General features: G+C 34.3%; 3 protein-coding genes across 8 annotated transcripts; 1 reads left to right on the top strand and 2 right to left on the bottom strand.

Moving 5' to 3' along the window:
- The first annotated feature begins 6,918 nt into the window (after window positions 1-6,918).
- On the top strand, window positions 6,919-10,873 carry Bap55 (Brahma associated protein 55kD). 2 transcript variants are annotated; one of them, XM_046628733.2, is made up of 6 exons: window positions 6,919-7,036; window positions 7,351-7,702; window positions 8,362-8,691; window positions 8,772-9,023; window positions 9,112-9,309; window positions 9,882-10,873. In XM_046628733.2, the coding sequence occupies exons 2-6, from the start codon at window positions 7,373-7,375 to the stop codon at window positions 10,095-10,097; spliced, it is 1,326 nt and encodes a 441-aa protein (XP_046484689.1). In that variant the 5' UTR covers window positions 6,919-7,036; window positions 7,351-7,372; the 3' UTR covers window positions 10,098-10,873. The 2 variants fall into 2 exon arrangements, with proteins under 2 accessions (XP_046484689.1, XP_046484691.1); XM_046628735.2 differs by lacking the exon at window positions 9,882-10,873 and adding an exon at window positions 9,611-9,873.
- A 172-nt stretch (window positions 10,874-11,045) lies between these two features.
- On the bottom strand, window positions 11,046-14,176 carry Sqor (Sulfide quinone oxidoreductase). 4 transcript variants are annotated; one of them, XM_046628729.2, is made up of 9 exons: window positions 13,795-14,176; window positions 13,138-13,257; window positions 12,886-12,997; window positions 12,606-12,830; window positions 12,305-12,505; window positions 12,003-12,212; window positions 11,739-11,925; window positions 11,400-11,646; window positions 11,046-11,335 (listed from the first exon to the last, which is right to left on the bottom strand). In XM_046628729.2, exons 2-9 carry the CDS (start codon window positions 13,239-13,241, stop codon window positions 11,248-11,250), a joined length of 1,374 nt encoding a protein of 457 aa, XP_046484685.1. In that variant the 5' UTR covers window positions 13,242-13,257; window positions 13,795-14,176; the 3' UTR covers window positions 11,046-11,247. The 4 variants fall into 4 exon arrangements, with proteins under 4 accessions (XP_046484685.1, XP_046484686.1, XP_046484688.1 ...); XM_046628730.2 differs by having other exon boundaries at window positions 13,887-14,176; XM_046628732.1 differs by lacking the exon at window positions 13,795-14,176 and adding an exon at window positions 13,749-13,767.
- Window positions 14,177-14,322: 146 nt separating this feature from the next.
- Su(var)3-9 (suppressor of variegation 3-9) lies at window positions 14,323-22,412 on the bottom strand. Of its 2 annotated transcripts, XM_046628725.2 has the most exons (9): window positions 22,203-22,394; window positions 21,145-21,208; window positions 20,873-20,983; window positions 15,914-16,147; window positions 15,507-15,665; window positions 15,212-15,441; window positions 14,990-15,134; window positions 14,747-14,916; window positions 14,323-14,661 (listed from the first exon to the last, which is right to left on the bottom strand). In XM_046628725.2, exons 1-9 carry the CDS (start codon window positions 22,272-22,274, stop codon window positions 14,425-14,427), a joined length of 1,422 nt encoding a protein of 473 aa, XP_046484681.1. In that variant the 5' UTR covers window positions 22,275-22,394; the 3' UTR covers window positions 14,323-14,424. The 2 variants fall into 2 exon arrangements, with proteins under 2 accessions (XP_046484681.1, XP_046484680.1); XM_046628724.2 differs by lacking the exons at window positions 14,323-14,661; window positions 14,747-14,916; window positions 14,990-15,134; ... (1 more) ...; window positions 15,507-15,665; window positions 15,914-16,147 and adding an exon at window positions 16,202-19,373 and having other exon boundaries at window positions 22,203-22,412.
- Between the last annotated feature and the right edge of the window lie 237 nt (window positions 22,413-22,649).

Genomic DNA, 22,649 nt, shown 5'->3' with positions numbered 1-22,649 from the left:
CACGTAACAAGGTATTATTACACAATATAATTATTACATATTATTGTACAATTGTTACGTGCCTTTGATATAAAAGAAAATGAAGAAGAAATTACTCAAATTTTATTCTGGCCAAAATTATATGAACAATAAATAAATTAATTACTTAATTGATAACTGTGCAAATCTGTAATGTAACTTATAATCGGGATTCTGATTTTCTACTATTTTATTACTATTATTATTCGTATTATTATTATTATTATTATTATTATTATATTATCATTATTATTGTTTTTAGTACATACGTATTTACACGACTTAATTAATGATACTGCAAAACGTAAACGAGAATTATTATTGTTATTATTATCATTACTGTGAAACAATGTTTGTCATTTAATTTATTATTGATGATGAAAAAATTGAATAGATAAATAATTCGAAAGTAAAAATATTATTAAATCGGAGTGAGCGAGTACAGTTGAGGTATATGAAATTAAAAAAACTTAAACTATAATAATTTATAGGTAAAATATTGCTGGAAAGGCCAAAGAATAAATGATTAAAAGGAAACAACGATAATAAAATTGGACAATATTGGGAATATTGAAATTTAAGGAAAGTTTTAAATTCGTCTTACGAAGAATATAACGAGATAAGAATAAGAAAGATAAAGACGAACAAGAAAACAACAACCAAAGAAACGAAACCGAAACCATAAAGCAGCCATAGAACATAAAAGGAACAATAAAGACAACGAAAGTTAAATCCTTTAAACTAAGTTGTAACAATTATTAAGTATTTCAATAATAAATTAATAATAGTGTAGCTAATACATTGACAATTGAATTTAAATCAATTAACACGAAACGTATGAAAGTATTGTACGACATGTGCACGTGTACATAAGTATATGCATATTATAAGTATAACAACACAGATACGTATGTAACATAATATGCACACGTGTATATTTAGTCACATGAATAGATAGTGCATTATATACTACTAAAAACTACTTTTAAAACAACGAAAAAAATATACATGCATAATTGCCCAACGTTTACATACCTGTAATAATTAAAATTTATTATAACGACGTATGCTTGACAGATATAATTATTATGCGTAAAGATATAAATAATAATAATGATGATAATAATGATAATAATAGTAATCTTAATAATATTAAAAAATAAATAATAATGCTAATAACACGCAGACGTGTAATAATAAAACAATAATAACAGTAATAACTGGTTAACATTCGTTAACATTAGATAATTTCATTATTTCAATGAAAATTATTAGTATTGTATAATTGTTATTTCCGTCATTATCTTTGCGATTGTTCCGATTTCCGTGATAAAAATAATTTTGAAGCCTTACACAATAAGACAATATTATGTAATTTGCCTTACAGCAGTAGGTATATACAATATTGAAAGACACATCTTCGCCGTCGCAGAGTCTGTATTATATGATTTTCACATACTCATGTACAGAGTGAATTCCTATCGACTGCATGGCCCGTCGTCTGCTAAAATTCAATGCGCACGCGCTACAATCCGAGAACGGCTGTTTGCCAGTGCTACGAACCGTCATAAATTAACAGTTCGCTGCGATGTGTGTAACCTAAAAAATTTTGACAGTTGTCGGTAGCAGTTTTGGCCAATTTATAATTGTGAAAAATGTCGAGGTTAGCGACAGGTGTTTTTTGAAATGGGGTTTTCTCTCTAACTCGTAGAATATTAAGTTGATTTTTTATCGGTGTCGTCAGGTCAATAAAAAAGATAAAACTGACGTGAATGACTACAAAGATTTATTAAAGAAAACCATGATTTACAATCAGTAACATGAATCATAAAGGCAAATAGTAAGTGAGAAGGAAGAAAGAAAAGTATAAATTAGAATATCATTAACTTACATTCGGATAAGTTGAAAACAGGCAGTTGGCCGCCCTGACTTGCGGATTGCAGCGCGTGCGCATTCATTTTTAGCAGACAACGGACTATGCAGTCGTTAGGAATTCACTCTGTATATTCAAACACGCGCTGATATATATTTATATAACATAATATACATATACATATGGGGCATTTAGTGGAACAGGCTATACATTTACATGCTGTGTATGATAAGAAAGGTATATATATACGTATATATTATATAAATATATGTACACGCGCTGCATTCATCTGCATATTACTATATTCACCTGGTACGAAAATATTGTGTTGACTAGGGGAAAAAAAAAAAAAATATGTACCACGCAAATTGTAATTATACCTATTATAATCTCACATTATGCATATGTGATACGTGATTTTGTGCACGTAGAGCGTTCACTCGCAAATTTCATGCATTATAAGAATAGCTATAAACAAATGATTAAATTTATAAGGGAGGAATTACACGAAAAGTGCGGAGGATAAAAATGCGTTATAAAAATTCTAAATAATAATCATAAATTAATTCCCGTTGGACGGTTAATAGTATATTGTATGAAGTATATGTAAAACTTCTTCAAACTACTGCAGGTGCCAACGTTATAATATGATACTTCATTATACAACGCGACATTGAAGCTTATATAATATATACACAATTGTTCGTAATATAAGATAATATATTACATATTAAGTGCAATAATTGGATTTGCAAAATGAAACCTTGTGATAATTTTTTGTTCGTTTTTTTCTCGTGTTTTTTTTTCGTTTACACTTAATCTTATTTCTTATGAAATGTAATAATGATATTTCGAAGAACGATCGAACAATTGTACGTGTATACATATATCATCTCATTTAATTAAACGGCTAGGAAACTTTTCTTTCACTGCAAAATTATACACATACATTCATACGTTTGAAAAAGATATAATAAAAATAATAATTTCGATTAAACTTTCTGCACCCACCTGATTAAAAAAATATTCCGGGATCGAAATGTATATAATTAAGCATACATAATTACACACCAAATTTATTACTTCATTTATTTATTTATTCGTTTCTATTTCTTTTTTTTTTCATATCGCATAGTAACAAAAGTCGAATTATCATACAGTAGGCAGTGAAAAGTTAGAGGTATGTATTTTTTTTTCAATTTTTGCACGTATTTTGTTTATGACCATTTTTCCCCCCTCCGTAAGCAATGTTCGAACAAACCTCAATCGTAATTTAGAAGAAAAGAAAATATTTCATCTATTTTTCATCAATTTATCTTCCGTTCGCTGAGAAATGCTTATACATATAGAATGTATATGTATGTAACACTGAAACGGATAACTTATGAGAACGAGTGTTATGCAAATGATGCAAATTGTACAAATTCAAACTTTTCGAACGTTGCGAATGAGGGAGAGGAAAAAAAAAAACAAAGTGCTATTACAAATGTGACAATTATACCTACACTTCACCTTTAGACGTATAATACGAAGCATTTGCGATACGATGTCAGACGTGTTATAAAATTTCACGTATTGTCAGTGTTTTTCGATTACTTATGATTTTAGTTCACTTCAGTATGAATTTTTTTATTTTCTTTTCGCCCACCGTATAAATTAATTATAATTCAGAAATATCACGTTTCTGATTATTGTTATCATTTTTCTTACAGCAAATATTATTAATCGTTGTTTGTCGTTTTTTGATTTTTTTTTTTTCAAAGATTCACTGACTGTATACCCACAATAATATGCTGGTTAGACACAGTAGTATGCGTTTGTATGAAATCTTACATTACGAAGGCGTTGAAAAAGACAACGCGAAAAAAAAGTTGTAGGTACCATCTTTGATTGAACTGCACATTGTGTTTTTTTTTTTCATTTAACGTTCTCGCTGTACAGATAATCATTCTATTACATACCTGCCTACGTTACAACAACAACAACAACAACAACAACAACAACAACAACAACAACAACAACAATAATAATAATAATAATAATAATAATAATAATAATAATAATAATAATAAAAATGATAACGATGATCATAACGATAATAATAATTATAACGATAACGATGATGATAATAATAATTATAACGATAATGATGATGATAATAATAATAATAAATATAATACTATTCGACGAAACAATTGAAAGGCTGATTTCCTGCCGCGTGACAGTTTAATTCTTTAACCTACAATCAATTATTATACCTATATAATTATAATTATTATGATATACCTATATAACAATGATAACTAATCGTGTACGTGAGCTAAACAATTATTAGATATGATATTATATGTATACAACAGGCATAAAGTACTTTTTTCATTACCTCCTCGCTCATTTATAACGATCTCTCTCTCTCTCTCTCTCTCTCTCTCTCTCTCTCTCTCTCTCTCTCTCTCTCTCGTTCTATCTCCTAACGCTCAACCAGCTATCTCTTTCTAATTTCTGCATTACATTCACTAATGTAAAACTAAAATACTGAACATATTTAATTTAAATTAATTTTCTATTATCTCATTTTATATATATATATAAACATAATGTATACCTATACCTATACCGTCGATCAGGGAGCCGCGAGCAAAATATTTAATATTATATGCTTACATGGGAAAAGAAAAGTTTTCCGTGGGTTTCAAGCTTCACGTACAATAGTTAATATAGAATTTATTATAAATGTCTATTATAATATACCAAAATACATTATATTATTCTTATTAGTATTATTATTATTATTATTGTTGTTATTCTTATTAGTATTGTTGTTGTTATTATGATTGTCATGGTTATTATTATTAGCTACCCGCGTTGCCTTACTGGGCCTTATCGAAAAGAGCCGCCGCAATATTGCTGTATGAATAATACTTGATTAAAAAGAACAGAGAAAAAAGAAAACAAAATTTAAATTAAATAAACAATTGTAATTATACAATAACAGTAATATACGAGTGAATATAATACAATAATATGTATAATGAATGTGACATTGTTATTATTATCATTGGTTTTATCACTATTTTACCTTTATGATTATTAATTATCATCATCAATAATGAACTGCGCTGTTGTTGTTCTGTTAAGACTTTGAAACACTTTGTTTGGTCTAATAAAAAAATCAAAGATACGTCGCGTCAGATTGGTGAAGTTTTTTTTTTAAACGTTGCAATTGTTGTTCTCAATAATTTTCTGATTTTTCACACATTATCTCGTCGTTGGCGAAATTGGAATATTTTTTTTTTAGAAAAAAATTGGTATTACTGTTTCGTTTCATTTTGGTTTTCTTCCATCAGCGAAATTTCGTCTATCGTATGAATTAAGCTGTAATTTCTAAGTAGGTACATAAAAAAATGAGAAATAGAGTTCTTTTGTTTGAAAAATATAAAAGAGTAACGAATTATTGAGGACGTTCAATTTGATAATTCACGTGAAAGAAAGGTAGAAGAAAGTAATAAATGATGCGCAAAACTTAGGAAAAACATGAAGAGAACGAGAATACAGTTATTATTGTAACACCAGGCATATGTGAAACGAATTTACAACTATTAATTATTGTGCATGGTACTATTGTAATTATTAATGCAATAATGCATTGATATAATATGCATACAAATATTAAATATATATTGATGTATAACACGTATAAGATGAAGAAAGTAGCATGATGATTGACACTGAAAAAAGAGTGACGAATGATAATAATAATAATTGTAATAACAATCGTTGATAATTATTGAGAGAGTATCGAATTGACGCCAATAAAGTTGTAAGAAAAATACAGAATACGTGATTCGTATTATATAATGACGATAATAATAATAATTACGCCTCTTTTTAAGCGATGAATAGAATTTCTTTCGTTGTGTACCAGCTGTTGTATTATACTGTATTACATTGAAAAAACTGTGTTATATTCTATAGGTCGCAGCTTCTCTTTATATCTCTCCGTTTTTTTGTGAAATTGGCATTGAAAATTGTTATAGTTGTACTTATACAATTAGAAATGAATATAAAATAATACACACGCGCTATTTTAAAAGGATAGAAAAAAAGGGCAACAATTCTTGCCTGAGAGATCGAAGATAATAAATAAACTATACTGTATAATATAACTATAAATATATAAACTTGAGCGAGCGCCGCGCTGCCTACAACTTTGTATAACGTATGTACTCACAATACGTCCATATACCTACGCATGTAAGACACGTTTGTATTCAAAGTATTTTCCTTCCTCCAAAATTGAATCTAAAACCGAAATAATGCTCGTAGACACGCCTGCGATACTCTAGGCTTGTTTAATCGTTTAATCGTTGAAATTCAATGTGACAGTACAGTAATTATTATATAAAACTCTGTAACAGAATTCGATTAAATCATTCGAATACAACTGAACGCAACGCCGTACATAATATTACAAACTGTTACCGTAAACTGTAACTACGATTGTTAATTAATTAACTAATTGATTAATCGATTGATGAAATTTATATTTGAATATTTGACTATTAAAGAAAATACGGTGGAAAAAAATGAAATCAAAAGAAAATGGGTGAAAAAATAAATAAAAACAATAAATTTCGATATCTCTAGGAAAATATTGTAATTATACATACATAGTGTATATATACACATGTATGATAACATATACATATATCTATATACATACATACATACATATATGTATACACATATATCTATACATACAATTCCAATGGATCAAGTTCCGAAATAAAATGTCTGTAATAAATTTGAATTTTAAATTTCTTTAAAAAAAAACCGTACAGTTTTTAACCTTGAAACTCCGTTGCAAACGATGCGTTTTCGAATACGATTCAAATCGAACGGTGAATTCAGCCGCGCTTCACACTTGCCCAATTCACCGGGCAATACAAATAAACGTCTAACTATATAAATCTGGACGAGAAAGGTGAGCGAGTCTGATTTCTCGGTAGAGCATTCAGTTTGTGGACGAACAGCCCGGCGAAAGCATCCATAGCGTCGATTCGTATAGGTTATGTTGAATTGTACTGTGTTAATTCTGTTAGTTCGTGACTCGAACCCATAGAAGTTATGAGTGTTTGATAATTGGTAAGTTTCGTACACTGAGTTGTTATAAAGAATTAACGCAAAAAATTACCCAACCTAAAACGATCTACTAAATCGTAATCCAATCGAAACAATTTGTAAGGTAGAAAACACACATCGAAATAATACAATCACTGTGTAATTTTTCTAACCCCTAACCAAGTGCCTCAACGAATATTAATCTGGAGAATCAATTAATTCGCTGAATACGCAAAAACGTTTTTCATCCCAAATTTAAAACGAAAGTATCATCCCAACGAGGGAAAATAATTGTGCCACAGTTACTAAATGTCAATATTATTTTGTCCTCTCCTCAGCCGAGACTTATAGGCAACTACAATGTCTGGCGGCATGCTATATGGTGGTGATGAGATCGGGGCGCTCGTCTTTGATTTGGGTCATCACTCGCTGCGGGTCGGTTACGCGCAGGAAGATACACCAAAGGCTGAGATTCCTGCAGTTGTCGGCGTGGGTGAAGACCCGGGCGCTACGACAGCAACAAAGAATGACGCCATGGATATAGATGACAAGAAACCTGACGGCAACATCACTCAGTCAGGTAGCAAGTATTACGTCGACACAACGATACTTCACGTACCTAGGAAGGGAATGGAAGTCGCCAGCTACATGAAGGATGGAATGATCGAAGATTGGGACCACTTCGAAAAGGTAAAACTGGCATAGACTTGTTTTCAATCACTTCTTCACAAGTTGAGAATAATATCGGCGGAACATTACCAAGTTCATAAAAAATGAAACTAAAGAAACCGGAAACAAAGAATTAAAACACGAATAAATGTTTCACTAAGAACCATTTGGTAACTTCTAATCAGCATTTAAAGAGCACCTAATTTTTACGTTTTCTGATTCAAATCTTTTAGAAATATCCTTATTCAATGGTTTTCTAAGAATGCTCTGCTATTGTTACGCCACTCCAGCCGAACAATCCGCATGAAATATTTCCTTTTCGAAGAAAATAGAACACCACAATTTTTAACACGACAGGTAAACATCGCCTAAAATTTCAACAGATACCATCGAACCAACGGAACTTTAAGGAATTAAATAGAAACAATAATATACAATAAATAAAATCGATTGGGCAGGCAATACACTTGGAGCAGCAAGTTGTTTATATTCCTTCAAACTAAGAATAACATTATATTTATGTTGTTCAAAGATTTTGCCACAAAAATGCAAATTATTTGTTACGAAATTCTATCAATCTATAGATTTTAACAAAAGCTTAATGTTGTTATTAATATTATTATTTATACCTTAGAACCGAATATAAAGATATTATTCATTACCTAATTCTCTTCCCACAGATTTTGGATTACACTTATGCCAAAGTGATACAATCTGACGCCGAATATCATCCTGTATTATTTTCTGAATCTCCGTGGAACGTTCGTAGCAAGCGAGAAAAGCTGACCGAATTAATGTTCGAGAAATATAATGTCCCTGCTTACTTTCTGGTCAAAAATGCTGTGCTGGCAGCATTTGCTAATGGTCGAGCCACAGGTATCGTGGTGGACAGTGGAGCTACACACACTTCGGCCGTACCGGTTCAAGATGGTTTTGTATTAACTCAAGCCATCGTCAAATCACCTCTCGGCGGGGATTACATAAGTATGCAATGCAGACAATTTCTACAGGCAAGTACAGATCCGAAAACTTTCATCATAAAGAATATATCATGCAATTATAAATTTCTTACATAATATTAAAAAAATAGGAGCAGGAAATTGACTTGTCGCCATCGTACTTGGTGGGCAGTAAAGAAGTCGTGAAAGATCAAGAGAAGCCTAAATGGGTGAAAAAGAAGGGTTTGCCAGAGGTAACAAAATCGTGGCATAATTACATGGTTAAAAAGCTTGTCCAGGACTTTCAAGCGACGGTTCTTCAAGTCTCAGAAACACCCTATGACGAAAAAATTGTCTCTTCCGTACCTGCTGTTCAATACGAGTTCCCAACTGGCTATCATCGGGTAAGCAATGCCAAAAACAAATTCAACAGGACCTTACAACGGTACAAAACCCGAACATTTTTTCGGCATTTCTCTTTTTTCTTCATAGGATTTCAGCACAGAGCGTTTCCGTATTCCAGAAGCATTATTCGATCCCAGCATGGTTCAAATGCGTGGTGGTGGAGTTGGAAATACGATGCTCGGAGTCGGACACATTGTAACAACCAGTGTCGGAATGTGCGATGTCGACGTAAGGCCAGCTCTGTACGGTAGCGTCGTAGTAACTGGTGGAAACTCGTTTATACAGGTAAATACGAGGTCTAGATTTTTTTTAAACGGTGGTTTCGCAACCCATTTGTGACAGAATTTTACTCTGGACCAGCTCCCTGCAACTCTGTGTTTCAGAAAACGAGTCTATGTTGTCACACTCGGTAGAGAGCGTTAGTAGTACAGTTGCGCGGTTTGCGATATATATCAGTGGGTTTGCGCGATTACCTTTACGGCCTTTACAGAGTGCAACCCGTGCAACTGCACTACTAGCGCCTTCAATAAGAACTAAAATTATGTGACATACTAGGTTACTCTTTTTACTTTTTCGCTCGATCTAGTTGCAGGGGGCTGCTCTGGACTATTGACCGCTAACAGGATATTCTCAATTGGTTTCCTTCGAGTGGTGACTTCACGTTCTAGTTTTTACATCTATCTGTGTTCAACTATCCAGCTAGATTTCGATCATAAACCTCCATGCAAAGGCTAAGGGATGGCGTAGTTAAAAAGGGGGAATCCCCCGTTACTGCTTTCGAAAATTCGATTAACCCAATTTTTTTTCCACAGAATCGTTGAGTTTATAGCGATTTTTATTCCATTTTATTTGTAAAGGGATTTCCAGAAAGGTTGAACAGAGATCTCTCCATGAGGATTCCATCCAGTATGCGATTGAAAGTGATAAGCGCTAACGGCTGCGCAGAGAGGAGATTCGGTGCTTGGATAGGAGGTTCTATCTTGGCGTCGATTGGAACGTTTCAACAAATGTGGATTTCAAGTCAGGAGTATGAGGAGAGTGGAAAAAGTCAAGTTGAAAGGAAATGTCCTTGATTTGTAAATCTAATACTAACGTTTTTCTAACTACCTCTACTTGCGAATAGATGATTGAATTCCGTGAGTAAAGTAAGCGAGGATACAGGCTCAGAGTTGTATGAAAGTTATATTGTAAAATTAATGGTTCTAGTGTCGAAAAATTTCAAACTACCAAGATTTTCTGTGTTCTTCTCAATTTATTTAAATTCAAACGTTTTACTGTTACTTCATTTACGAAAATCATTGTACAGACTTTCGTTCCTGCAAGTCGTACATGCGCGATAAAAACTTTTCAAATAATATTTTTACCAGCAGAGTATGATAATAAACAGATTGCGTACAGATATTTTCAACGTTCGTCGTGTATTGCTGACATTTTTATAATATAATAATAAAACAAAATCTCTTAAAGTGATAGCATTCTTGCATGATTTTAGCTCCATTCAAATTGTTTCACTGAAAACTCAACGTTTCTTCTTGCTCTTTTTCTTTTGAAGCTCAGGCCAGGGAAATCCTCGAAACTTGAGTACGTCCATGATGTTGTGACAAGTGTAATAAGCGTTATCCATCATTTCCTCATTGAATATATCCATCCCAAATCGAGATTTCCCCGCACTCTTTTTTGAGGTACGAGAACTCTTTTTGGGTCCTTTCCCGTTTTTACCCGCAGAACCTCCAGATTTCTCTTTAGCCTTACGGTCTCCCCCTTTTTTCTTCTTTGATTTTCCTTTTGGCTCCATGTTTAAACATTCATTGATTATCTTTTCATCATATATCAGACAATAAACAATTTATGCACGAGAAAAAAAATCCACAACAAGTATGTCAGTTGAATGCACTTGCCAGAGGTTATTTTATAATCTCGGAAGTGTTAAATCAATAACCAATGCCAACCAAATAATTCGAACCCGTTGCTATGTAATCGGGTAACAGGGTCGTGAAAAATATGAAATAATATAAGAATGATAAGAAATATAAAGTATGTCTTTTTCTCGGACATTTTTGGATGCTTGAAAAAGTTTTTTTGCATGTATAGGACTTTAAAGATACCTCGAGTATTTACATTGTTTACATATGACATCGACAGGATATTAAATAACGAATAATACATATGTACATTTTGTACAGTAAATGGTATCAATGACATCTGTGATCATTAGATTCAGCTTCACTGTGTCTTTGATATTGGGGCAACTTCTTTTCTCGAAAAGCAGTTAAGATACTTGCGAAATATAGCAGGACCATTCCAGTGACCCCTGAAATTAAAAAAATGATTTTGATTGCACTCACATTTGCTTCAAAGCAACTCAAATAACTCACTTCAGCATCCAATTCCAATAGAGATAAGGGAAGAAATATTTCTTCAATAAATACATAGCAAAATATTCTTTGGCTTGATTGATAGGGAAAGTTTCGGTGGGCTGAAGCTTATAGTCGAATTCAGCCAAGATACACTTTCCATAGCCAGTAACAAGAGGGCAGGAAGCATAGCCGTTGTACGTCTCTTTTGATACCTTTCCACTCAAATCCGCGGACAGATGTTCGTAAACGACCTTTGATTGTGCCGCTGTAAAATTAACAGTTTAAAAATCGATTTTCTCATCAAATTGATTGCAAAGTTCGTTGCAAATTCATGCTATATATCAATAAATTAGTTACCAATTGCGGCCATAGTTTTTGAATTCGGAGTATTCGTACAATCGCCAAGGCCAAATATATTCGAGTATTTATCGTGCCTCAGAGTTTGAGGATCAACACTCAAAAATCCAGCCTCGTTAGTCAGTGCAGAGTGATTCTTCAACAATTCAGGAGGTCCCATTGGCGGTGTAACATGCAGCATGGAATACTAGAATAAAAGATTGTTGGAAGCAGCGGATTACCGGTAGTTGAATAGTAATCGTTCATCTAAAAACAGTTTCTCACCTTCACAGTATTCAGTTCATCCGGGTTTTGTAAATTCTGAAAAACTGCCTCGTTTTTGGATGTTCTAATTTCAATTAAATTCGTCTGTAAATTCACCGATATATTTCTGCTCTGGCAGACCTTCCATAGAGCATCAGCGTACTTTTTAACACCAAAAATAACTGGCAGTGCAGTGTTGTATGTAACATGAATGTCTTGGAGCTTCCTCTTCTATGAAAAATGTTAAAGAATCGTAAAATAGAATCAAAATGCGTTTCAATATATCCATTAGTGTGTGCAATTTAAAAAGAAATCTTTATTACATTGTGCCAATATTCTTCAGCAAGATAAACTATCTTCTGCGGTGCTCCCGGACATTTCACTGGAGAATTTGGAAAAGTGAAATATGCTGAGCCACTTTTTGTATTTTCTATTGTTCTGAAAACTTTTCCAACAGTTTCAGGTCCGTATATTGAACAAACTGGAACCTTGGGATCCTCTAAGGCTTCTGAGAGGCCTGGAATCTGTAGAAAAGTATTTGGCGATGAATTACATGCATGAAAACATGATCGTATATCTTGAATTTTGAGGAAAATAGCATCTTCAAGAGTACAAACATAATACCTTGTTCCAGTAGAGTTGAAGACCTAAAGCAACTATCAAATATTCGTATTGGATAGAATCTCCATTTGCAACAGTGACCGTGTTAGATTCTGGTTCAAACTTGACCACCCGATCTTTTATCCACTGTGCATCTTTTGGTAAAACTTTCTCCATACTCTTGTAAGACGATTCCAGAGTTTTGACACCTCCCCCGATCAAGGTGAACATAGGCTGATAATAATGTCTCTGAAAAAATTGATGCAATTATTCATCAACTCCAAATTTGCATCAAGGTCAGTACCTTGCTAGGTTCGACGATAACAACTGTATCCTTTGAGCCCTTAAATTTATTGCTAAATTTTGCAGCCATCGTGCAACCGGCAGTCCCTCCGCCAACCACCAATATTTTGCAACTGAAAGATGTATTGGAGCATTAGTAACTTTGATTGTGCAGAAAAAGGTTTGATTATCACGTAGAAAATGTTAGAACAACGAATTTGGCTGTTGAAAATTTCTTAAACCAATAAATCGTAAAGACTGTACTTGTATTTACCTGTGATGTGCATTTCGGAGGATTACATTTTCGTTATTGAATTGTCTTGAAGACAAGAAAGCACAGTGTCTTGAAGTTCTAAACATATCGTGAGATGTTCTCATCTAGCTTGGTTTGTGGCTAAATAAATCAAATTAGCGTAAAATTAGACAGGTAATGTGCCGTAATTTTTTTATTAATGATTACTAACAGTGAATAGGATCTATTGCAAGTTACAATTGTAACTTAAGCTGACTGAAGCTTGTCAGAAAATATGAAAGTCATAATTGGAACATGGGTTTGCATCTAGATTAAATATAAGTATCTGTACCATATATGTGTATATTTAATCAAATAATAACGATAACAGTGAGTGTAACGGTATTTATTAGTGACAGTAGGGCGATAATGAGCCTAATCAATCAGAGTAAGAACAAAATATTGATAATAACCAATAATTGAAAATCGTTGAAAAGTGGTTATGAGAACAGAATTAAGTTTTTGTATATCGCATGGTTAAAAGTACAATCTACGTTCATATTAAATATATTAAATTTCAGATTGGTCATTTTTTACAACTTTATAATAGTATGATCGGGATATAAAGGAATTTAAAAGGCGACGAAGAATACAAATGCACAGTTGCAGGTTATAGTCGCAATACGGTTTTGTACGTACATCTATTAACAACCTGTTGCGTATTGACTTGGTTGGAAAAACAAATAAGAGTGAATTTTGGCTCGTAAAATTTGTACAAACGCGGCACATACATGCATACACGGTCATACGTATGATGAGCCGGCTACCGGATTGTCATAACAGAATTGCGTCGGGGAATTACTCTCCGAAAATTAACAATCATCGTTATGGTATTGTTGCACTTTTTTTTACGAGAGATTCGATGAATTTCCATGTAATGTCGGTATTTGTTTTGTCACCAGATCTAGTAACTATCTGGGAAACACACCAAAATTTGTAGTTCTTATTTAAATCCCTAAACTACACAACCTGTAACGTTGAGTGAAAACTTGGCTTGATATTAGTGCCGCAGAATTTAAGCCATTCGTAGATCATATTATATTATTTTGATACTTTTTAAGGCGAAAGAATGCAGTTATAATTCTGCACCTTCCTCCTTCTTGATTCCAATGAAAATCAATGTGATTGGCATTAAGAATTTGTCGAGATATACACTGAAACGAGGAGTTCGATGAGAGTTCATAGAGTTTATTAAAAAGATGAGGTAAAATACACGGCAATTCCCTGTTCCAATTATTTACTTATTTCTTTATTTATTTGTCCGTTGATTTATTTATGGTCAATAATTGGTTCGATGGTGTCCCCTCCGCGGATCTGACCCCATCCAATAAGACGCCAATGCTTCTCAACACGTCGAGAGAGAGCTATCTTCTCATCAACTTCCGTGCAAACAGGATTGGTCAAGCTTATTTTAGCGAGATCGGCGCGTGTGGCTAAAACTCGCCCTCCGGTCGACAGAGAGCCAATATTCACCAATAGTACCTCGTTCTTCGATAATTTTTGTACCTAAAACAAGGGCGAAGCAAAATTCAGAGAATGTTCTAATCAATTGCATTATTTTCCGTTTGAAACGCGTTCCTGTTATTCTCACCTTGGCGCCTTTCTTGTCACCCTCCGTTCGCACTCCTAATAGACGTTTCAACAAGTAGTACGATATTTCGAGTTCAATAAAGATCTTAGGTAGAGCTCCGACTGCTCCCAAAATTTGACCCACTAATCGATCAGCACGACAAAGCGTAGGCTCGATCTTTGTACCAACACCTGTTAAAAAATTAGAAACTTAGTAAAAACTGTATCATTGCATCGCGCGAGCATAGATTATTATCTAGTTTACCAATAAGTCCTCCCGGGACAGCGAACTGAAGTTCATTTTGCTCAGCATACAAAGAAACGACGCGAGAAAATATCGGCCGACAAGTTAATTTGCCTTCACTGTCTTTGGACACCAGTCCTGGTCGTACTTCAATCTCCATTCCAACCTGAAGAAAAGTAATAAATGCCGAGGGCGCTATGCTGATTGAAATATCTTTCATCGAAGAAGGCAGAAAAAACGTACCTTCAGAACTCCTTTAAGAATACTTCCTCCGGCAACACCACCTTTCAAATCGTCAACTTCACAACCAGGCTTGTTGACATCGAAAGAACGAATAACGATGAGACGAGGGTCTGAGGTAAAGTCACGTAATGGCACGGGAATTTTTTTTATGATGTATTCACATAATACTTCAATGTTGTACTTCAATTGAGCTGATATAGGGACAATTGGTGCGCCTTCCGCAACAGTTCCTAAATGGAGTAGAAATTTAATGTTACTAAATGAAATGTAGAGGAGAAGGAAGCCTCTCTCTTACCTTGAATGAATTTCAAAATCTGCTCATACTGCTCTTTAGCCTGACCCTCTTTAACAAGATCAATTTTATTCTGCAGTACAACGATATGCTTCAGCTTCATTACTTCTATAGCTGCTAAATGCTCGGAAGTTTGAGGCTGTGGACAAGACTCATTACCAGCTGAAAATTAAAATTTGTTACATCAAAGGGGATATATCAAGACTAAAATTAGTTGGCGGGTTCATAGCGCCAACAGAAAGTATCAACTCTCTTGAATCACACGAATATTTCTTCAAACTAAAATGAAAACCAGAACAGAGGCTGGTGCTTGAAGGTAGTTGAAGATAAAATATTTCCCAATCCTGGATATCTAAGAATAGAGCGATACTGGTAGGTGTATATAAAAGTGAGAACAAATATTGTCATACCAATTAATAACAACGCAGCATCCATAACGGCTGCTCCGTTCAGCATGGTAGCCATGAGAATATCGTGACCAGGGCAATCTACAAACGAGACATGCCGAACCAACTGGAAACGACCACTGCAGGCTGGCCGAAAGCACGGAAAAGAATCATCCTTGCTTGAGCCTGCGGAGATGTAACACGCTGGCCGAGGGCATTTCTCATTGTCACATTTGTAAATCTTCGCGTTAGCATATCCTGGAATGTGATGAAAATGAAGTTTCATCTGTTGCCCAGTTATTTGAATGATGATGAATTATGAGAGATGGTAAAGGGAAATTTGTCCAAATTGTACTTTTAAAGCAATTTTTTTGTTTGTTTATTCCTAGTATCTTTTTACATGTATAGACAAGGAATAATATAAAATTGAAATATTTAATATTATTTTCGGTATGGCTTGAGTTTTGCATCGCGGGTAAAGATTAAATGATAAAAACAACTTTGACCAAGTCAAACGATCATCCAAACCTGCAAAATTCGTGCACAACTTAAGGAAAAAGTCATTTTAATAATTATATTAGCTAACAATTAGAGTTAAATGGACACGTAGATATAGCAAGCAGTCGGGAAAATGAGAAACAGTATTTATTGTTTTGTTATAATTTTACGTATTTTTTCGTTTAATATTTTAATTATTCATCTTTCGATTTGATTAACACTGTTTTTCACTTAACAATAAACTACTGTACCTCCATCCAACAAAATGCTTTTAAAGAGTCCGTGATAACAAAAAGAAAAACAACTCTATGCAGTGCTGAATAATCAATCAATGATCGCACTATGTGCTGAGGTGTGATTTAACATTATTATGTATAACAAAATACTAATATTTATTTACAACTGATACCCATTAATTACTAAATTGAGATTTCAATGGATGAAGAAAAAAGTGATACGAGTAAAAGGCAATCGTCATTTTATACCAACAAGTTGAAAAATTTTATGTCGCGTAACACAGACTTACTGTATTAAATATAATTGTCGAATTTTTATTTCTACGTAGGATTAAATTATTCTCTGAATATAACATAAAATAAACTTGCTAATCACTAAAATACTATGCTTTAATATGAAAACAACATAAACGAGACTAGTGGCTAATTCTTACGGAGAAAAAACGAGGAGATAAAAACAGAATAATGATCAAACCTTGAGTTCATAAACTGACCAATTCAAAACGTAATTTTTCTTTCAATTTGGATATGTTAATCCTAACTACCAATTACGACAGTATTAAAAACTATCAGTGATCTGTTCATCAATAGAGTGTACTCTAGTGAAGTATTGAAAAATAAATGCAAATGATAGGTATCGAACAAAACATTAATCATTATTATTATTGGCTTTTTTCGTCTTAGATTAAGCCAAGGTTTCCTTGCGCTAGGAATAAGCCCGAGAAATAGTCCATACTTTTGTACAGAGGATCGTCGTGGCCGGATTTATTTGTACAATTTGAATCCTATTTAGCATCCAAGATAAATTTCGAACCTCAAGTCTTAGATATAAAAAGGATTTATATGATAACCAAAGCCAACTTATCCTTGGAACAACACAATAATGTTTATTCTATTAATAATATTATTACTAATAATTATTATTACGATTATAATAACTTTACTCCCTGGGGCATAAATTTAAAATAAATATCGTCTGCACTTAACAGCTCCGCATTTACACCTAGCTCTGGATTCGGCAGAATCATTATTCAGAATAACATTATCACGTGGTAATTCGAGTCGTTGACGAGGAGATAAAGCGGGAGAAATGTCTGCTTGAAGTTTTTCCTTCTTGGGCGTGACGACCGACGTATTCCTGAGCGATTGGCACATGTAGTCGAAGGTAATTTCTTCATATCTCAATATATTCCTTGTCGCGAATAAGCCAAGTTTCGGCAAATTTGGATCCAAACAATTTATCCACACACCGTAAACAGCCAAATTTGGATCGCAAGAGTGATTTATAAAGTGAGATATATTTCCATAGGTCGCTGCGTCAACCGTGTACGGACACTGTTCCATCTCGTTATAGTCTAGATCGAACAAGTAAGTTCTGCCAGCCGCGTCGTACTGTTTTCCCCTTCTCTCAGCCTCGTCGTTTGTTATCACCTCTCCGACGTACTCCGTAACGAAAGTACCCTTCTTTATGTATTGAAGAGATTTCACTCCCCATCCGCATCCTGTCTCCGTTCTAAATATGCAAAGTTTTACAGATGTCCCGTGCTGAACAACACGATTCAAGCAGCTTTGATCGCAAGCGCATCTCTTATTGCATTCGTATATCGGAGTACCTAGAGGGACTCGGATCCTTTTTGCTGTCGTGTAGGCAAAAGATCCACCCGACTGCTTACCGCAACAGATCGACTTTGGCTCGCAGACCAAACACTCGCAACCGATTGGCGGATCTTCCGGTATCGTTACCCCCTTGCCAGGAAGATAAGCGTCGACGTATAAAAAATCCTGCGGCGGACCTTCAAAGTCCACATCATTTTCTACCTTAATTACTGGTCTGTCCTTTGTTATTGTTCTTATCTCGTTTTCCCATTCTTTCAAAAGCTTTAGCTGGGCAGATCTATGATCGTGAAATTCGTACACTAAAATATCAAACTTCACTTTAGTCAACAGTTTGGCGTTCATTCTGTTGGGCCATTTTAACAGCTTGTTTATGTTTTCATTCAGCTCCTGTTTATTTGGCAATTTATAATCCATTATCTTTCCTGTCTGCTTGAAATTCTTCATAAGACTCTCCATCTCCATCATCGAAGGATAGTAATTGATCTGGTTTTTAAACGTGTCAACCAGTCCGGCATTTGAATTCTCAAAAGCTGCCAACAGTTCGGCACAGTTTGTCAAATTCGAAAGTGGTTCCCAAGTGTTAAAGCTGTCGTCCCAGCCTTTCCACTTCACAGCGTATACTTCAACTCCTTTTGAATATCTTTTATCTAATATTCTCTCCACCTCGTGTAAATCCTCGCGATTGTTCGAAGATTTTATACTCGATTTAAGTTCGTTTATCTTTGTCCCAATATCTTCAAGTTTTATCACTGCTTCTTTCAAACTGTACTTCGTTCTTTTATCTACTTCGACTGCCACCAAATTCTCAGCCTGGATTCGCCCCTCAATTCCCGTTGCCGCTTCTTCCTCGGGTATACTGGGCGAATTCTCACCGTTTGTTGTCACAGTGTGAATAATGTCGTCATCATCCTCGTTGTCGTTGTCATCATCGGTGTCGTTATCGTTGTCACCCTCGCTAAGCCGTGGTATCTTGACAGGACGCTCTGCGTCAGAGCTCCGAAATATAGCACGTTTTTTTGTAAATTGGGACGTACTCGAGTTGGAGATCGGAGGCGGGCTTTTATCCGCAGGATCTGCCTCTTCGACACTGTTTTTTCCATTTTCTTTGTTGATCGCCTCCGCATGGTGTGGCTCTGTAATGCCAAAGATTTAAACGGCGTGATTCATCCGTTCTATTTCATGGAGGAGACAAAGATTATTTACTTTTATTAAACCGATATTTCTTTCACCATTTCATTGTTTTGGTGAATGATCCGTTTCTATTTTCGACCCCTGTGCTTTACTTTAGGATTCAGCACGAGTGTTTCTTTTATTTATTCATTTATTTTTTTTTTTATTTTCATGACACGCCAAATTTTGCACCTTCTCTTATTATAGGTACCGTTTTCCGTTCTTACATGCTATTTTTTCCTCTTCGATCTTCTTTATTACTTCACTTTCATACGTGGGGTTGCTTCCACCTTTTTTTTTTTTTTTTTTTGCGCTTTTCAATATCTTTTACTTTTATCCTCATTAACATTTGTATCGCCTTTGTTCTTCTGAACGAATTTTATTTAAGAGAAATGAGAAGCTTTGCAACAAAATTTGAATGTCTAAAATGAAACACCGTCAAATATCTCTCGGATACGGGCAGAAAATTAAAAAAATTGAGGACTGTGGTAAAGTTTGCTCAAGATTTTCGAGCTACACATTAATCCCCTATTTCCCTGAAAGTAACCTATTTTTCACAAGACCATAATTTTTACGGTTTCATGGAGTGTCGTTATCTACGGAATACTTACGCTACCCCCGAATTATTTCGATCCTACATTTAGTTGAAAATATAAACATTATTTTCAACCATCGAATTTATGTTTTCAATTCATTTTAGTTTGTACAAAAAAAAAATCAATATGTAGCGAAGATTTAAATGTATTGTACATTCAAAATTTCAGTCATCCTCCGGTACGTCTGAATATTGTCCGAAAATTTTTATATTTACAGGGGATTTTATTTTTCTACAATTCAAACACATTTTTGGGGTACAATTAAAAAAATTTCAAAATTACCAAAATGACGTACACCCTAGTGTGTATCTAATTTTGCTCTGTTTGGTAAATACTATGAAAAAATATTGAAACCCTAATAGCCCGTTATTTTCACAAAGTGTTTTTCTATTTTCCCTAAAATTACGTGGCTTAAAAGCATTGCGAACCCTGGATTTTGTGTGAAATTTCGTTGATTAAATATCCTGACCTTCCCGACTGTTGGATACTATTTTTAATAATGTGCTATGTATTTAATGCATGCAATGAGATCATTTGATGCTATGAGTTGTTTCTGCAAAGTATCAACAAGTAAAGTTTTGGGTTGAAAAATGAGTATCCATTCTTTGTATACAATCTCCAGTTGATTGAAACAAGATATGTTCACATGAAGACATTCGTAGGAAAGCCTAGGTTTTGGACAGTTCTTAGAAGTCAATAAAACTTAGAAGCATTCCATGTCCTACAAGGTTAGATAATTGAAAGTAATCATTCAGGAATAATACGATAATGACTTAGTTAGTACTTATTACTAGTTATAAAAAAATACCATCATCAACTAAATTTTTATATTAGACATTTGAAATAATTTCTCAAGTGAAGCATACCGAGTTTGATGGTAATATTTCTTTCCAGCTCATTTTTAAACCGTACAGTTTGCACGCCTGAAATGGCTTTGACGATTGTTGACTTTCCATGGGCTACATGTCCGATCGTTCCTGTGGAAAAATAATGAAAATTGTAAATTAATCAGCTCTGAATGCTAATGGTATTGAAAACATAATAAGGTAATTTTAATAATTAGCATTCATGTATAATTTGTCGTTTCTAATATTTTAATAACATCGTTTAGATACTTCTCACAAAAAATTGTTCTTACCAATGTTTATCGTCGCCTGTCGGCTGATGACTTCCCGGGACAGTGCAGTCAACTTACCAACATCCTGAAATAAAAAAAGGTTTATATGATTTCACGGTTAATTTCAGTACCAAATTTCTGTCTTATTATCAATAACTTTCTTAAAATTCTTCGCATAAAGCTTTCAAATGAATACTATAAAAAAATCAGAAGATATCACTCATGTTTTTACTCATTCATCATTTACATTGATTTCTAAACCAGCAATATCTGAAAGCAAGTCTCTAAACTGGTATTTAACAAAAATGCGCTTGGAATTCTTTCACTAAGAAACAAGGTGCATTGGTTCTTTGCTAATCAAAATTGGTTAAAATATTTACTTTGGGTTAAATACACTTATTCCTGTAGAGCGGTGTGAATATTTTTCGTTTGCACTATGAATCCATGAGTTCTAAACCTACAACATATTGTATGAAAAAACTATTCCCAAGTCCATCTGACATTTGAGATAATGAGGTGATTGATTCCTAACCTAGCGTCGTTTTGTTTCTATCCCATATTCAGGTGAAGGAATCCGTTAATTCAATGCATTTGAATAATGCGTTCCAAAATTGGACGGATATTTTTTTTTTCATTTGTCATGTGAAATCGCACGTTCACGTAAAATCGCTCCATAACGCGCCACGATTCGCTAGGGGAATGTGGGGAGCTCGATTACAGTTAGTTGATTGATTGTAAATATGATAATGCATGGATAGCGAATTTCAAAGCAAAGTTTATGCCCTACGAAGTTCTTAACCAGCCCTAAGCCACGCCATTATACGGAACCGTGTGTAAGGACAGCGCGTGAATAGATGTTTGAGGTTACGTTAAAGTGCTGTTAAGCGAGTTCTCCGAAAATTAATCAGTGCAAAGCATCGGCCGATGTTTCGAAGCAATAATTGAACATCGTCAAACTGGAATGTGATATCCAGGGGATAAAATATGTTTGAGAATTAAAGCAGCAGTGGCAGTAGCCTGTACAAAATATGTCGGCTAAGATAATCTAATCGAGGCGGATAGCTAACGCCGGAACTTACGAGCTTCGATAAATCTTGCTTGTATAAATTAGGCTGCCCTGTTGTAACCCCGATGCCTTCGTCACCTCCCATATTTGCGATTAACTTTAATTAATAAAAAATCTCTAAACTATTTAGAGTCTAGGCTCGCGGCTGGCGGCGCTAAAACTTGGAATTGGTGACAACGGGCGACAGGGCAGAAGCAGAGATGCGCATGCAAAGAACGCCGGAACTCTTTAGAATCTTGTCGCCATCTGGTGACAGTTTTTCGGACACAAACTTTTGACGATTTCGTCATGCTAGGTGTCCACAGCGCTTCACTGGTGGCTGCGAGCCAAAACTTTGAGCAGGACTGAAACTCTCATTGAAATTCGATTGAAACGTTAAATAAATAGTTGACGTACTATAATTATGCACGTATATATAAAAAACGAATGAAGCATTTAGTTTTCCCGACTGTGCAACTGA

This window comes from Neodiprion pinetum, chromosome 5 (assembly GCF_021155775.2).
Source record: "Neodiprion pinetum isolate iyNeoPine1 chromosome 5, iyNeoPine1.2, whole genome shotgun sequence".
NCBI lineage: Eukaryota > Metazoa > Arthropoda > Insecta > Hymenoptera > Diprionidae > Neodiprion > Neodiprion pinetum.
This window is presented reverse-complemented; position numbering and strand designations above follow the sequence as displayed.

Bases quoted from the DNA above. Each gene is read 5' to 3' on its own strand.
- Bap55 (XM_046628733.2), top strand. From the start codon at position 7,373: ATGTCTGGCGGCATGCTATATGGTGGTGATGAGATCGGGGCGCTCGTC. The intron at 7,703-8,361 runs GTAAAACTGGCA...CTCTTCCCACAG, and splicing joins ATTGGGACCACTTCGAAAAG to ATTTTGGATTACACTTATGC. The intron at 8,692-8,771 runs GCAAGTACAGAT...TTAAAAAAATAG, and splicing joins AATGCAGACAATTTCTACAG to GAGCAGGAAATTGACTTGTC.
- Sqor (XM_046628729.2), bottom strand. From the start codon at position 13,241: ATGAGAACATCTCACGATATGTTTAGAACTTCAAGACACTGTGCTTTC. The intron at 12,998-13,137 runs GTAAATACAAGT...TACATCTTTCAG, and splicing joins CTCCGAAATGCACATCACAG to TTGCAAAATATTGGTGGTTG. The intron at 11,647-11,738 runs GTAACTAATTTA...TTAATTTTACAG, and splicing joins AAAAACTATGGCCGCAATTG to CGGCACAATCAAAGGTCGTT.